The sequence below is a fragment of the Alosa alosa genome, chromosome 8 (genome assembly GCF_017589495.1).
Source record: "Alosa alosa isolate M-15738 ecotype Scorff River chromosome 8, AALO_Geno_1.1, whole genome shotgun sequence".
NCBI classification, from domain to species: Eukaryota; Metazoa; Chordata; class Actinopteri; order Clupeiformes; family Clupeidae; genus Alosa; species Alosa alosa.
In genome coordinates this window covers 3,961,505-3,978,668 of record NC_063196.1, presented here as the reverse complement: position 1 = coordinate 3,978,668, position 17,164 = coordinate 3,961,505, and the positions used below count along the sequence as shown (strand labels likewise).

The following is a 17,164-nucleotide window of genomic DNA, read 5'->3' as shown; positions in this document are numbered from 1 at the left end:
AGTTTACAAAGAAGTTATTATGTTTGTTTTATTAGCCAAAATTGCTCTAAAAGGGCAAAGTTTAACTCATGTTAAAATTGCAATAAAAAAGTAAAATGTTTAACATTAGCATACTTTACGATGCATTAACAGAAACATCTTCTCTCAACAGTGGATACCCTATCAGAAGACACACAACAGGATTTAAAATCTCCAGAGCTATCTACGGATGAGTCTCAAGACAATGATAAAGAGTCCTCTGGAGACAACAGCGATGCGACCAAAAGGAGAAAGCGAAGAGTTCTGTTCTCCAAGGCGCAAACCTATGAACTTGAGCGGCGCTTCAGGCAGCAGCGGTACCTCTCCGCGCCAGAGAGGGAACACCTCGCCAGTTTGTTGCGCCTCACCCCAACCCAGGTCAAAATCTGGTTCCAGAACCATCGCTATAAAATGAAGAGGGCGCGGGCAGAGAAGGGAGTGGACATGTGCCACCTAGCCTCTCCGCGGAGAGTGGCCATTCCTGTTTTGGTTCGGGATGGGAAGCCGTGCCATGCGCTCAAACACCAGGACCTTGCCACGTCTCTGCAGGCCGGAATATCATTCTCCCCCTTCAGTGCTCAGCCTCTCCACCAAATGCACATCAGCAGTCACCTCAGTCCGGAGGCCATTTCACAACTTTCAACGGTCCATCAGTTGGCACAGATGCAACGCTGGTCTTGGTGAGACACTATGGTGGGCAACCAGTTAAAAAGCAAAGCACTGTAATATCTCCGTATTCGTACCTATACAAGGATTTTTCACTTGTGGTCGTTACCATTGCTGTTTTGGATGTAGATTATTTTGTCACATGAATGTAGACAAAAGTGAAATTTGTGTTGTTTGTATGTATATTGATCTTAAATATTTATTACTATAAATAAAACGCCAGTGATTGTATTTACATTGTTCTTTATGTCTGTTATTTAATGATTATCCAGTAATGCGTTCAATGAAATTTGAAACATAAAGCTATTTGATGAATCCTGTTATAGCCTATGCTCACTAATATTTTCTTACCATTTTCAATGAACTCCTTTTTAATTTATGAATTTCAAAAACGGGGGTCGAATTGATAGCTGGTTTGAAGTCCGACTATAGGCTCTGTTACAGCCTTCGTCGTCTGTTATTTTCCCTTAGGATTTCAAATGTAGGTCTACACATTAACAAACATTAACAAACATAACTTTCAAATGAAGAATTCACAGGACACTACGTGGAGCTATACTGAGTTAGGCCGCTGGTGAGACAAAACAAAAATTTCAGACTGCTGTCATTATTATCGCCTTGTTCAGGATAAATTGGTCAATGGGCCTAGTAGAGAAAATTATTTGCTAAAAATATAGGCTAATATGTAGCCCATTAAATGATTAAGAAAACTCTTGTTCGTTCGAGTCAACTACCACATTGACAGGCCTATTCCGGATGACTGTGCGGGAATATTACAGTAATTTCCTATGGCTGCAATTAGTGCTTTATGATAAGCATTTCAGCGATATTATTCATGTTGTAAAACAGTGTTGTTTTAAAGGTTCCTCATGCGTTTGCCACGAAAGCCTACAAAGGTGTCATCATTGTGAGGATTAACAGGGATTTGAAATTTAGACAATTAGTCTCCACTTTAATTCAAACTTTTCTGGTTATGTGAACCTTTAACATCTCCACAGAGAAAGTTGTTTTAAACCAAATTTAGCCATCCACCAATTGGCCACTTTCACACATCCGGACTTTCATTTACAAACAGTAGGCCTAGCCTGTACTTTATATCGTGCTTACTAATGTCAGATTAGGCAAATATTATTTTTAATGGATCCCAGTGAAAAGTTCTCACATGTCTTATATAATTTGGTCTAATTACAGAAAATGCAACGGTGCGAGTCTGCCGCCATTGCCAACGCGTACCTATATTTCCTGATGCATGTAGGCCTACAATAAATCCATATGATTGAGAAGTATCCTTGTGTTTCGACTGTCTTGTATAAACGCAGGGTACTCAGTAGCCTACTACTGCATTGTCTGAAGAGACAATGTTAATTCCCACAAAACATCTGTGTCATCCTGTGAACTCGTTTCCTTCAATGCCAAGCACACATCATGAACCAAGTAATTTTATGTACCTCGCCGAAACGTAGCTCACTCATAAGGAGACAATAACCTGGCTGCATCGCATATATCATAATCAGAACTCAGAACTCAGAACTCCAACTCCCAACTCAATCAGGCCTAAAAACTCCGCCTTTCAACATATCGCTATTCAGCAACTCACCACGTGGTGGTAGTATTAGACAACGATATGCAGAGCCCTATATACAAATGACGATATGTTTCCCCAACATTGTTTACACGCTCTCCTCGAGAGATATGTTATTCTTTTCCAAATCTATCCTCCTAAAACGTTTGTATATATATATATATATATATATATATATATATATATATATATATATATATATACATTGAATTGATTAAAATCAAATGACTGAACAATATGTGTATGTGATTTAATATGTGTGTGTATATATATATATATATATATATATATATATATATATATATATATATATATATATATATATATATATATATATATATATATATACATATATACATATACACACACACATATTAAATCACATACACATATTGTTCAGTCATTTGATTTTAATCAATTCAATGTTACAGCTGTAATATTGGATAGCCTAGCCCTAGCTTATACATTTCCCAAGTAATATCTCATGACATTAAATAGCCTTAACTGAGATAGACTAGGACCTAATAAAATCCCATGTTATTGAGCAAACCTTAGGAAAAACAAATTCAAAATCTAAAGCTCAGATAGTCTGGCAGAATAAACAGGTAGGCACAGACAGATCCAGATAAAGAAATCAGGCTATGGATGTTGACTCAGATTACCAGTCGTCCAGGTTACTGAGAAATTCAAGCCTTCTACCCATATACACTGTACATCCAAACTTCTATTAAATTTATATATGACCACAGGAAAACTACATATTTACTGGGAGGAGAGGAGGATTGAGTACTATGAGTTGCTCATGACATAGAATGCTGCAGTAGAAAGGAGTGACAGTGACAGCCTATGCAGGCAAACATATTTTAAGCCACATACTGCAACGACCCATACCCTCAGCACACACCCTCCCACGCTAGCGTGCAGACGGACTCGCTCACTCACTCAATTACTCACAATCACACTATGTACATACGTACAGGAGACCTTGGTGGTTGTAGAGAAATTAAACTGCATCCCATTGCATTTATGGACTGTAATATGAAGGATATAGTGTAAATGTGAGTCTGATGTCATATAATGGGTGCAGAAACAGACTAGGAGTGAAAAACTTATGAGTCAATGTTGGGCCAGGTCTAGAGGAAGTTTCTTAAATTACTTGTATCGCTGCATTTTTCAAGAAGTATTATGTGGTATTACAGTAATAAAACACCAAGGTTGTTTTATATCCCAGAATTCTACACAAATAACTGGTAAATAATTGACTAGCAAAATTTGATAACTAAGGTGCTTTGACATATCTTTAGAATTAGAATTATTTGAAATAGTGAATTGTTGTCTTAACAACATCACTATCATTCTAAATGACCAGCAGTTTTCAAATATGCAATATTAATTTGGATTTATTTTTCTGTTCTGGCTGAATATATGATATGAGAACCTCAACAAGAATAATCAGATTGTGTTATTCTTTTCTCTTTGATAACTAAATACCATTTCAGAAGGCAAACTGCACACAGTAGACAACCTCTCTGGGTGATGCAAAGCTTTTATCAGTTGACCATCATAGAAACACAAACAGAGCTTTAGACATAAATGCAATGAATGTGTTTCAAATAGCCACACAGATGCTTCAGTCTGAGGCAGCTCTTATCGGGGAAGGCTTTTTATAAGTATTCCATGAAATTGAATGTGTGGCCTTGACTTGGCTAACACCCTGCTGGAGCCCTGGAGCTCAGCTGCTGACATCCTCTCACTGAGAGTGACCCTGACATGGGGACACACACGAGAGGACGTGCTTAGGATGATCAGAAGGGTGAAACCAGGCTTGTTTTTTCCCTCTGACATTTAAAAAAAAGAATATATCATTTTCTCATGATGTAACTGGGCATGATCGAGGCAAAGAGTCAATATACTACACCTTTATATCACTATGTCTGTTTCTTCAATGGCTTGCTGTCTTGATTTGAGGCTGAGGCGCTTAAATTGTGGACCCAGATTGTTAGTACACACCGTCATGTTGTTGTTTTTAATCTCTATGGTGTCAGACAGACAAGCATGACGTTCCCACATTGGGTACGACTTGATTGGGTTTTGGATAGCACAGCCACAATTTAAATGATGTCTATCAAAATGATATTTCACATTGGCTGGATCAACTCACACCACATTAATGACCGGCTCAGTCGCTCAATCAACCAACACCTTTACCTTCTCGGGGCAGGACTAGATGATGATATCCAATATAAGATAAGAATATAATAAGAGGTATTGTGTGGCAATCTCTGTCCACAGAATAAAAGGGAATGGGGGCCAATACTGAGGACCAATCCATCATCATTGACACAAAAGATGGCAAATAGAACACAATTAGAAAAGCTAGACAGATGTGTCACTTTATTTTTCATTTATACCAGGATTAAAATGCAGGATTACAGTTTAACAGTCAAGGTCCAAGACACGTCATCCCTCTTATGTCACTGTAACACTACCATGGAACCTTAGTGGAACAGTATCTATCAATATGTTTTTAAAAAAGAATATAATTAAATAAAATCTACAATCACTTACGGTCATTATCCCTGCATGTTGAGCAGTGAGTCATTAAACTATGCACATTCTTCACCACTAGAGGCAGACATGCCTGAAGCAGTACACTAGGACAGTGCTGACTGAGGACGCCATGGTTTGTTTTGTTGTTGCATTCCCACCTACTTCTTTATTTTGCTTAAACATATTTTCTGTTCCTAAAACAGAACACCATAGTTAAGCATTTTAGACCAACGCCCCCTCATTAAAATCTAAAGAAAGATCCAAGCATGGCTAAATTACATGAAGGTCTATCAACCACATTGGCCCCAGTTCGGCGGCGATAGTTAGCAGGAAGTTACGTCAAGTCGGGGACTCTGGAATGTGCGAGATCTCTCTGGTGAAGTGAAATTGAATAAATGAAAAAAACAATCACATACAAGCAGTGTTAAATTCTGATCTATCTCTCTATCTTTTATTAATTAACTGTGGCCTGACTCTTCGGCACTTTGTGCCTCTGATTTCGCTCTGGCCACAATGCGCATGTCCTGTTGGCAAAACACGCTGTCAAACTTGTACCCTTTGTAAAAAAGAGGTGGTATATTTGTAATATGTGAAAATTCCTACACTGTCTAAAAACTGGAATTCACTGTACCATCTCACATGAGATAATGAGTCAGTGCTCTGATGAACCACAGAAAAGTTATAAATATATCCTTTGAAATAGATTCAACAAAAAGATGCAGGTAAATGCAATTAAAGCTGCAGTTGGCAAGTCTGACAGATTGAGGGGACTTAGCCAACATTTTGAATGTTTACAACTCTCATGCCCCTCCCCCACTACCACCGAGCACCCTCTCATGCGCACCAGACTGCACCAAACTATGATTGACAGTCAGATCTCACACAGCCCTCCTCTGATTGGACCAAAAGAACTCTGTGCTGTGGATTTTTGCAAAACAAATAACAGGCTCTAGGTGGAGGTAGAAGTGCGTTTTCTTTTCTAAAACCGGCTGATTTATGTTGTTCTGTCGGAGCATATTGTCGGTTTCATTGAATATGATCAAAAAAATCTTGCCAACTGCAGTTTTAAGTAAATGAAAAATCTAAGTTTCAGAAAAGTTGCCAATGATCCCATAGGGATGTGAATTGCAATTCATTTCTGTGACTTCTCTGCTTTCTCTGTCTTATTTTTTATTTTAATTTTATTTTTACACCACAAGTGTTTTGATAAAAGAAAAAGGAAATACTACAGGGACAACTACCATAAGGGATGTATTCAGTCACATGGGCCAGAAATGTACAGTTTCTGCTGATCTTGAGAGTGTCCATGTGAGAGCATGACTGGGGCTCAGAATGGCATTGTTTCCTATTGATTTAGCTCTTATGTCTCATCTCGCCTTATAGTGACCCGTGTTCCTTTGAGGGCTCTTCAGGTGACGCCATGGGCCGAGAGAACTCGACAGTCCTTTGCAGTGCTTACCTCAGCATGTCATGCAGAGAGAGGGTCCATCACACTTGTTCTCTGGAGTGGAACTTTTGAGATGTGGACACAGGAAGTGGTCCTTCTGATGAAAGGTCACCTGTGCGGTCCCCAGGCTTGAGGATTCCATGTGGACAGGGGCCTTCAATTCTAAGGGAACCCTAACTTTAACCCTTAAAACATTTACAGGCAAATACATTTTCAAAGGCAATCCAGGCTATTTGTCAGCTAGCATTACAATTAATTTAATTGCTTAATTAATTAAAAACGGAAGCATGCATAAGCATAACCTGTGCTTTTGAGTTCCAGATTAAGGCAGATGAGAAATTATTCTCAAAGGATAAAGAGGTTCCCCTTATTTGACCATAACCAATCTTAATTAGGCACTATGAGTGCTAAACAGGAGATCTCCTTCAACCAGGCTGTGAAATAACAGAAGCGATGACTAAAGAGACAGTGTGATTTAAATGGGTGATTGAAAAGCTCATGTAAGGAAAAAGACTACAAGAAAATATCTGACTGTTTTGCATCTAATTGAGCACCACTAGATCCTTACAAAGAAGGTGGAAGTTGGGTCACAACACCCAGATGCTTTGTGGTAAAGATTGTCCCATAAAGCATCCAAGAAAGATGTTGGATGAGCCTAGGTGAGGTAGGCTGGCACAGCCATCATCCCTAAAATGATTGAAAATTCAGTGGCTGGAAAGAGTCCACAATCTTAAGTCTAGTCCATCAAACTCCCCTCTGTAGCAGAAAGAGGCCATTGTAGATGCACATTAAAGCATGGGGATTGCTTACAGTTTTCTCAGTCGCTTTGGTGCATTTCTCAAATCAGCATTAATGTTTGCACAGCAGTTAGTGCATTTCTCCAAACAATTAGTGCAAACTGCACCACATATTGGGTTACCTGCAGAAATGCGTATCTTGGTAAAAATGCTTAGTTTATGTCTCAAAAGCAAGTTTTTATGCTAAGGAAAATATCAGTGCAATCAGAATGACCAGTCCTTAAGCATTTGTTAATGAATAAGGTAGTCAAACTGCTTTGTCAATTTGTCAATATGACAGTTTACTTTGTAAATATTGTCTAATGAAAAATCCACAAGGATGTGCGCGGCATACAGCGGGGAAAATAAGTATTGAACACATCAACATTTTTTTCAGTAAGTATACTTCCAGTGTGGCTATTCACATGAAATGTTCTCCAGACATTAGTATTAACTTAGATAATCCACACATATTAAAAAATCCAAACATTAATGTCCATAAGTAGAGTTATGAGTAAAAAAGTGGAACATCACAGGTAAAAAGTATTGAACACGCCTGCTGAAATTTCTTAAATACTTTGTGGAAAAGCCAATATTTGTAATGAGAGCTTCAACACATTTCCTGTATGATTAAACTAATCAGTTGCAGTATTCAGGTGTGATTTTGGCCCATTCTTTTAAACAGATAGTCTTTTAATATTGAAGATTCCAGGGGTCCCACTAATAAATCCTGATCTTTAGGTAACTTCCAAAATTGTCCAATTGGATTAAAGTCAGGGCCTTGATTTCCTTTCTCTGAAACCAATTTAGAGTTTTTTTGCTGAATGCTTTAGATCATTGTCCTGCTGGAAGGTCTAGCCACGTCTCATACTTATCGTCCTGGTGGATGGCAAGATTCTCCCAGGAAAAATCGCTCCTTCAACTGTGTGAAGTCTGCCAGTACTATGAGATGAAAAACAGCCCCACACCTTGATGCCTCCACCTCCAAACCTCACCAGTATGGTATTTTTAGGGTGATGCACAGTGCCATTTCTCCTCCAAATATGGTGTGTAGTATGACATCCAAAAAGTTAACATTTTCTTTCGCCTGACCAGAATACATTCTCTCAGTATTTAATAGGCTTGTCCAAATGTTGTGTAGCAAACTTTCAACGAGCTTCGACATGCTTTTCTTCAGTAATAGTCATGCGGGGTGAGTGTGCATAGAGGCCATGGCGGTGGAGTGCATTACCTCTGTATTTTTCTCTGTAACAATTGTACCTGATGCCTCCAAGTCTTTCTGGAGCTTTCTCCAAGTGGTCCTTGGCTCTTAGGCTACACTTCTGACTATCCTTCTGACTTCCTGGTCAGAAATCTTGTGAGGAGATCCTGTGCATGGCCGATTGATGATGCAGTGATGTTCCTTCCACTTGCAGATAATGGCTCCAATACTGCTTACTGGATGATTCTTAAGTTTTGAAATGCATCTGTAACCAGTTCCACTGATATGTTTTGCAACAATAATGTTGCAAAGGTCTTGGAAGAGCTCTTTGCTTTTACCCATTATGAAATGTTTCTTGTGTGACACCTTGGTAATGAAAAACCTTTTATAGCTCATTAATATGTACTAATCCATCTTATATTAATTTGCACAGATATGAGGGATAATTACTACTAATAATAATTACTCTCTAACTGCGTATAGATTCCAGCTCGTTCCTGGCCATTCCTTGCCTTTGTGCACTGCTTTTTCTTAGTGTTTTCATTACTTTTTCCCTGTGCCATTCCACTTTTTTGCTCATAACTCTACTTATGGACATTAATCTTTGGATTTTTTGTGTGGATCACCTAAGTTAATACTAATGTCTGGTGAAAATTTCATGCAAATAGCCTCACTGGAAGTATACTTACTGAAAAAAATGTTGATACTTATTTTCCCCGCTGTAGCTATTTAGGTAAAAAAAGTTACACATTATTGTGTGTTATTGATTGCAAGAGACTGGATATGTTTCACCATTTTCTCTATATTGTACTATACTGTTTGTATTGCAGACATTGTTGACAGACATTGTTACAGTAAGAAAGTATTTTACAGAATTGTGCAAAGGAAAATGTTCAAATTTATGGTAAAACATATGAAATACCCCTTATGTCAACTAGTTATGACAACTAGATTAACACTTTTGCATGTGATGAAATAAGGCCTATTATAAAGTGTAGGACTATTCAGCATGGAACTAGAATAGTGCATTTTGACCAACATGATAGTATCAATTGAAAATGTAAAAAACAGCAGATATTTGTACATAATTAGTTGTATGGATATACTAAAGCATTTGCTGTTGTACAAGATTGGAAGAAATTGCTTTTATGAGATAAGATGATATGGAGTTGGAACGTGTATTATAAATTTCAATTCTGATCTGAGAAATGCACCAAAGCAAGCATCTAAAGACTGTAGGCTGGTTTTGCAGAAAAGGGGTTCTCTGCCAAGTGTTAATGTTTACAATACAAAAACAGCTTCTTTAGTTTTTTTAGAAATATACTATAGCAAACTATTGCAGGCCTGTATGTAATTTGCAATTGCACGTCTTATTCCTAAAACAAATGGTCTGTGTCAAAAATGTTGCTTTTAAAACATTAAAGTACATGCGGGTCATATTACTGTCATGGTCAGCATTAATTTGTTGTGTTGTCATTTCAGTGGAGAAGGCCCTTACCACTGAGTCCCTTGGCACTGTAGAGAATGATGATTATTCTCAGGGGTGTCAGAAAAACACATACTCCATAACATCCTGCCCAAAAACATGTTCTGTAATACAGCTCATTGCTTTAGTAAACCATCAGCTCTTCTACTCTGAAACGAATGAGTTTATTTACAGTTAATTGGACAAACATATGTTTTTTTTTTTTTTTTTAAAACATTTCATAACATTGGCAGCAATATCTGATGGATCTGAAAACCAGATAATAGTCACCTCCTAACCCTAAGACTTAAAAACAGTCCCCTATCCCTAACAATTGCCTGATTTATATAATATTAAGGTTTTCTAATACAAACCTCTATACTACATACTTGGCCATCTCTGACAGCCTCGGACCAGGTTCAAATTAAACACCTGGAGATCTTTGTCTCCCTACAATTAAAAGTCCCCCACATGTCCATATTCTTATCCCCCTCTCATCCATTACTCTCTTTCGGCAGCAGATAAATAATTCCCAGCATCCCTTTCCTGTGATATAAATATAGTGCCTGTGGAGTCGGCTGACTCTCCGTCAATCCCTCCCCATGCTCCACTCACTGTAAATGGTCACTCATCCACTCGCCTCGCACACCCCACAAATGTGGGCTTCCCTCGGGCTGAGCTGACCTTCCACACAGGCCCTGGCTCTCCACGAGTCCACCTCCGGCAGGCAGAGATGAGCCGCTGGGCTGCCTGGGCATTCATCTGAATGGGGGGGGTCCACTGCCCTTGGAGCCAGGTGGTCTGGACCCCTCCGGTGAGTGGAGGTTGAGTGGCCGCCTCTCTAAGTGCCACGGGACCACAGCTGCATGGCCCAGTGCTCTTCACAAGAACAGGGGATTAGAGGGGAACGCAGGGAGGGAGGAACGGAGGAAGGGAGAGAGAGAGAGAAAGAGAGAGAAACAGAAAGAGAGAGTGGGGGGGTGAAGTCAAGTTTGAGGATGAGGGAAAGAGCATCATATGTGTGCACATCTGTGTGTTTGGGAGATAGATAGATAGATAGATAGATAGATAGATAGATAGATAGATAGATAGATAAATAGAGAGGAGGTTTAAAATCTAAAGAAGTGACATATTCTATAGAGGGACAGACTGTGTATTTGAAAAGAAGAGGATCTGAAAAGAATAAGGATGATATGTACTCCATCACTGTTGTACAGATTAGGGTATTTGATATGCACAAAAAAGATTAGAGCACTAACCATGTTTTGTCATGTATGTGTGAGTTGCTTCATTACAAATACAAAGAGAGAGAGCGTGAGGGAGAAAGGGAGAGAGGATAGCTTACAAACTAATGATTGCAATTCATGAGGACTCATTTTCTCGATGTTTCAAGATTGCACAGTGATGTTATTATTCCTCTGATGTTTTCTACACTTTGACTTTCAGCCATATGATTTTTCGGCTTCTGTGGACTCATACAATAGCTGTATTGTTTCCAATCATAGCACAATCTTCGAAGTAGACATACTGACCAAAATTGATGTTGTAGTCATAACAATGGATAGAACAAAGACAATATCATTTCACTCATGCTTGTCATTATTTTTCTGTTTTGAAACCTGATACCCCTGCTTCAGTTCTTTCAGATGCACTGAATGTAATCTTCTCAAGTTGAGCTCCACAGCAAAACGGGTGGTTTAGATTAAAAAGGCTATAGACAGAGAGACTAGTGCTGGGTAAATGAATTCTGACTTAAAAGTAGGAGATGGACAACCTCAATTTGATTGAGATATCCATATCAAAAATGACCACTACATATGTGCAGTATGACTAAAAAAGAGAACAAGTGTATCTTCAGATGGTATCACTTCCTTACACTTTCAAATCAGAATAAACAATAAACGAAGATCATCAAATTGAATTTGTTTTTTTGTTCAGTGGAAGTATACTTGCATCCTCTCTAGTCTTTCATGTATATTTTTGATTTCACAACAGAAGTCTGTGATACCCATAATAAAGTGCAGTGTGCATTTACTAACGATTCAGTCATGCAGCGGTATAGTTCAAAAACGCTCCATCAGAATAACAATAAAAAGGTAATTTTAAGAAGGGGAGGCATGAAATGAATATGAGACAGGCAAAGAATGCTTCTCCTTAACGGGAAGGTAAGATCTTTGTTGATTCTGACAGGCATCTTCCTAAATATTCATGTTCTTCAAAGTGGTGCTTTGATTATCCACGTGTTGTTCATTGTTCCTCTCAGCCAATATGTCGTCCACAGAGGGGTTCCATTCGTCAGGCAATAGATTAACTGCTGGAGGCCTGAACCTTGATAATGAGAGAGCAGAATTTGAATGGCAATAAGGATGACAGATGAGCCATACCACTAAGGCAGATGTTATCTGCCTGTGTGCATTATGTGAATACACTCATATCTCTTGTTTTTGATTCTGGGTGATACACAAGGCTGTGGCATAGAAATGGTAAATAATAGTCTGTAAATACAATAGTACTTCAGTGCAGAGGGATCACCTACCAAGTTTATAAAAAAAATGGCATTTTTTTTAGTACATCAAATTTTATATAATTTGTCATTCTCAAATCCTTAAACATACCGTAGTTTGTATTTTGCATATTGACAACCACAAAGTAGTGCAGTGCTCTTGATTGAGTTTTCACCAATTAAGCAAGTGATCTGGAGTTCACAGTCTCGGATCTGAGTTTACGACTTACACAATGCTGACTTTTACAGGCAGAATGCATTCCAGTCTTTCACACAAAACAAGCTGTCTCAGGCATAGTAGACTGAACAGGTTAAACTGTGATCAGAGGAATATTTGGTCCATTTTGCAGCGGGATACTGTAATGTTTGTGCATGGTTACAATCTCCTGAATATTTAATTTATACCTCAATTGGTATGGATAACAAAATGTGTTGCTGCCATTAAACTTTCCTTGAAAATGTGTGATATTGAGTGGTTTAGATATATTTTCTGAAATAGGGTCTGCTTCCACAAGTTTATGAAACATCCAAGAGTCCACAGTGAAAATTGGAGTGTGTGTGCTGGCGGAGCTAATGTTGAGTGATCCACATTCACCCCTGGGCCCTGTAGCAGGGGCTTGAAGAAGGACTGCAGTTCGCTTGGTGGGCACTGGAGGCAGAGCCCAAACAAAACCCTGAGGGGAAAAAAGCTGTTCAATGATAAGGTATGCATTAAAAAAAGTAAAAAGTAAAGAAATAGCGCACAGAAAATATGCGGAAAATATTTAAAAGATTTGGATAAGCTGACATATATTCAGTTTTGATCCAAGTTTCTTTTCTATCTGAGACTGTAATGATGTCACACAGGTCACATTTGAATGAGATATAGCCTTATACCAGACTGAAATATTACCAAATGCAACATGTTAACACAAATTTGAAACAATTTAGAAAGAAAACAAATCCCTTTATTGAATCAATAATATCCACTTTAACATCAAACATACCACCATATGCCTCTCATAAACAACACAATAGAAAACTAAAGTTGCTGTCAAGGACTGAATGTGAATGTATGATAAACGAAGAGTAAATTAAATTCAGAAAAAAATAGAGCAGGACATGCAAATATCTAACGCATGAAAATGTTCATTACAAATGTTGCTGTTAAATGTATTTACTATTCGAGGTCGTTAGCTGCAATAGGCTATAGCATCGCATACTCTTTCTTACATTTTGGTTTTCTGTCGCCATTCAGGTTTAAAACTTTAGAGTATTACTTACGTAATTGGAGGGTGTAAAGTGTAAATTCCATCATATAATCATAAAAAAATGTCGTCTTTGTAAATGGCTACATCACAGTGTCCCATGACAACTTTCTCTTTCACATTCAGGATAAATTGAAAATGCAATAGCATATATTTTTAGATGCATTTTTTTTGGTTTGTTGTCTTTTGAAGAGGACATTTGCTGGCATTTCAGGATTGTGAATTCATAGTTAAGCTGGACGTTAGAAGTAAGTAGCCTGTCCAAACACTAACTATACCAAAGATCTATACACTGAAAAATCAAATTTAGTTGTAGGTGACAACAGTTTAGAAAGTATTTTCAAATGAGTGTGCCTCTTATTTGAGATTAGTCAGCGCAGGGAATTACTAGGCTACCACTTGTGTTTAGTGACAATACGTAAACCACGCAAAGCTTGATTAACTGGCCCACGCGCTTTATCGAGAACGCAGCCTACCTGTGGAACAAAAGGGAAGAGAGGGTCAACAAAGCGACACGACTACATGAATTATTGTTCTCTTGCGCATCAGTCCATTTCAAAGAAAAACAAAGAAATAAGCAAAGTCCACAGAGTATTTCAGATTAATGGTGAAATTTTTTGCATAAAAATAGTTTCATGGTTTTATATTTTTTTTAACAAGATTATATAGGGCCTAAAAAATATCACTGTATATCTTGAATTCCTATTAGGCGTGTTCCAATAAATTTGCAGCACATCAAACTAAACGTGCAGTATAGGTTACAACATTATGTCATCAAAAGGGATACGACTATTTTCCATAAATAACATGCTTATTCAGTGTCAATCAACATAGGCTAAAGAATTTGGACTATTATGGCGTGGATTCTTTTTTATTAGCTCCCCTAAAGCATCTTGGGAAATGTAAATATAATTGGCCCTTCCAAGTTAACTGTATGGGCATATCATGTCTAAAATTGTTCAGTTTCCTTGAAGAGCGCCACACAATGTGCAACTGTCTGAACATTTCTAGCACATCTATTTTATGGACTTCACATCAGCGAATATTTTACGATAATGCTATGATCATTCAAGGGTAATCAGAAACAGATAAGCTCGATCCGTGGAGCAAGTGAAACGAACTTAACGCACGCCTAGGCGTGCGGACGAGCCAGTGACCAGGAAAACAGGAAAATGAACACAAAAAATATGCCAACCATTCTCTGCCGTTTCGGGGGCTAAATTAGTCTAGAACTGGAACTGGAACAACATGCATATACAGCGAGTATAAACACGTGTCAAGAGAAAAGCACCCAACCTCTCCAAAAAAAACACTCTGGCACCAAGAAAACATTTTCGGCCTGAGCTCACGGGTTTTACACTTAATATATAGATACACAGAAAATATTAGATGGAATCATAATCATTTGAACAAGTTTTGCTTTTAAAGTTTAAAAGTTTAAAATGAATCGATCTAATTTAATCCAAAAACTCCACGAACCCACACTACACTGGTTTCCCGCTATTAGCATCATTTCCATCCTTAAGAAACATTAATTGTGGGAGAATGAGACGGCCACAGAAGAAAGGAGACCTCAAGAGGCCTGTCATTTACGTGCTGCGCTGAGACGAACCTTTCACCTTTCCGCCGGAAGATATAGCGCTCTCAAGTAGCGCCACTGTACCGCAGGAGCCTACACCTGGCCACTGCCATCTCAAGTGCATTTCACATTAAAAAGGAGACGGACAATTTTAAGAACTGATGTGAATAGGCTACATCAAACCTGAAGCGGTTGAAGTACACAATAAGGTAACATTTAGTAAAATATGAAGAGCGACATGGATTTGCTTTACATTGGTACTAATTTCCCCCTAAACAATTCTTCCAGAAAGAAATAATCAGCATCGGTTTAGCGGTTTGCTATGTATGCTATTTTTTTTCTACACAAATTGAAAAAAATCGAATGCCCCGTGCAACTGACAGGGACATTTGTATTGTGGTTTCTTAAGAGCCATGATATCAGAAGGCCTTTATGAAGCTCGCTTGTCTGTAAATTGAAAGCCATGTATGCAGCTATACAGTCCGAAGTTCAGTTAATCCGAACTAGAGGTATCAATGAGATCGATCTGTATTTCTGTGCTTAATTTAATACTCGGATAACCTAGTGAGGTTACCTATCCCACATTAGTTAGATTAGAGGGTAGGAATTTTGCCATTGTCATCGCTGCAGGTGTACCCACAGTCTGGTTTCTTACTACTTCGCATTCCTTTCTCCCGATTAGTATTTAATAACTCCCTGAAGAAAGTTTAGACAAAACATAAACTGATGCAGCTACGGCTGTGCAATGTTCCCGTTTGGATCCCTCGACTCGGAGCCCACTTGGGTTTGGCCTTTATTAACATATTCGAGTTTGAAGGTCAGCCTTTGAAGATGCGCTTTAGAGGTTTTGTAGACGAGCAACGACTGCATGGCACCTCATTTGCTTCACTTACGTCCATGGTCCCGTGGAGGGGCTGGATCAGGACCCCGGCCCTCTCTCTCCAAGCGCGCAAATTCTTTACTGACCTCTCCAAATCCTCCTCTCAAGTTACTGTGTCCCGATGTCCAGAATGAATCAAGTGGTCCATTGATCCATCGGCACTTTAAAAGCTTATTTTTCTACAGATTTTAATGGTATAGAAGTTCTCCCAAAGTTCCCAGTAAAACTGTTAACATCAAAGTAATTTACGAGAATATGCCAGCAATCAAATATTGAATTAAACACACAATTCTGATCTACAGATTTCTTGAAATTTGACAAGACAATATATTACATTTGATGGCACCACTTCATGCCTGACAAAACTGTCACATAGATAAATATCGACTTAAATGAAAGCATACTTACTTTTGCGCATTCAAGAATTACATATTTCAACAAAAGACAATTCAGATCTTTAAAGAAAAAACAAACACTTTGCAACCACACTCCACTATGATACAGTAGGGCTTTCTCTTCACAGACAGAGCGGCCAATCACTATTAATAGATGCAACATTGTCTAATACCTGGAGTATTACACAATATTTCATCTGTTTACTAGTACATTATGAAAATTACAATTAGTGGACAATGCAAAACAATTCTCTTTACCTGTTAATGCAAAGCTGCCTAGAGTCCCGGTAAACTCAGAGGATCTTGCTGATCTTCAGTTTTTTTTTTTTTTTTTTTTTTAAATGCTCCAGATTATCTTACAAACATAGAACGTATTTTCCCTTTGCTGGAACGCAATTTCCACAAAATGCTCATTGAAACCGAGAGATGATGAGGTGCTTTGAAGGCCTTCCATAAGGTCGCATTGGTGGCCCATCGGCAGCGCACTGGCGGAACTGGTGAGCTGAAGTTGCGTTTTGTGGCCCTCTGCCATGCCCTCTGACTCACTGGTCTGCGAGGTTGAGAGGCTTTGTATTTGCATACAGAGCTATGTCCCCTTAAAACCGTCAGTGATTGCCGATAAAGCCAATTTCAGAAAACAGGTCCCTACTGTACATTTCTTGACGAAAATTAACAAAAGAGGGTGCGCATAGGCTGTGCTATTTCAACTTTTATCTTCAAATGCATCATAACACCTATTTTGTGATCAAATATTTATTGTTTGAGGCTATATAAATAAAAATAATAAATGAAATCAGGCCTACCAAATACATCAAATACATTGGACAATAATATTCTCTTAAGGGCATAGTTTAC

General features: G+C 38.4%; 1 protein-coding gene across 1 annotated transcript in view; it reads left to right on the top strand.

Annotated features, from left to right (window-relative positions):
- The window catches only part of nkx2.2b (NK2 homeobox 2b), a 1,597-nt gene extending 686 nt beyond the window's left edge, over positions 1-911 (top strand). Inside the window, exon 2 of the mRNA XM_048250846.1 lies at positions 152-911. Coding sequence (XP_048106803.1) covers positions 152-702 — 551 coding nt within the window. The 3' untranslated portion in view covers positions 703-911. The remainder of the gene's footprint in view (positions 1-151) is intronic.
- Positions 912-17,164: the final 16,253 nt, after the last annotated feature.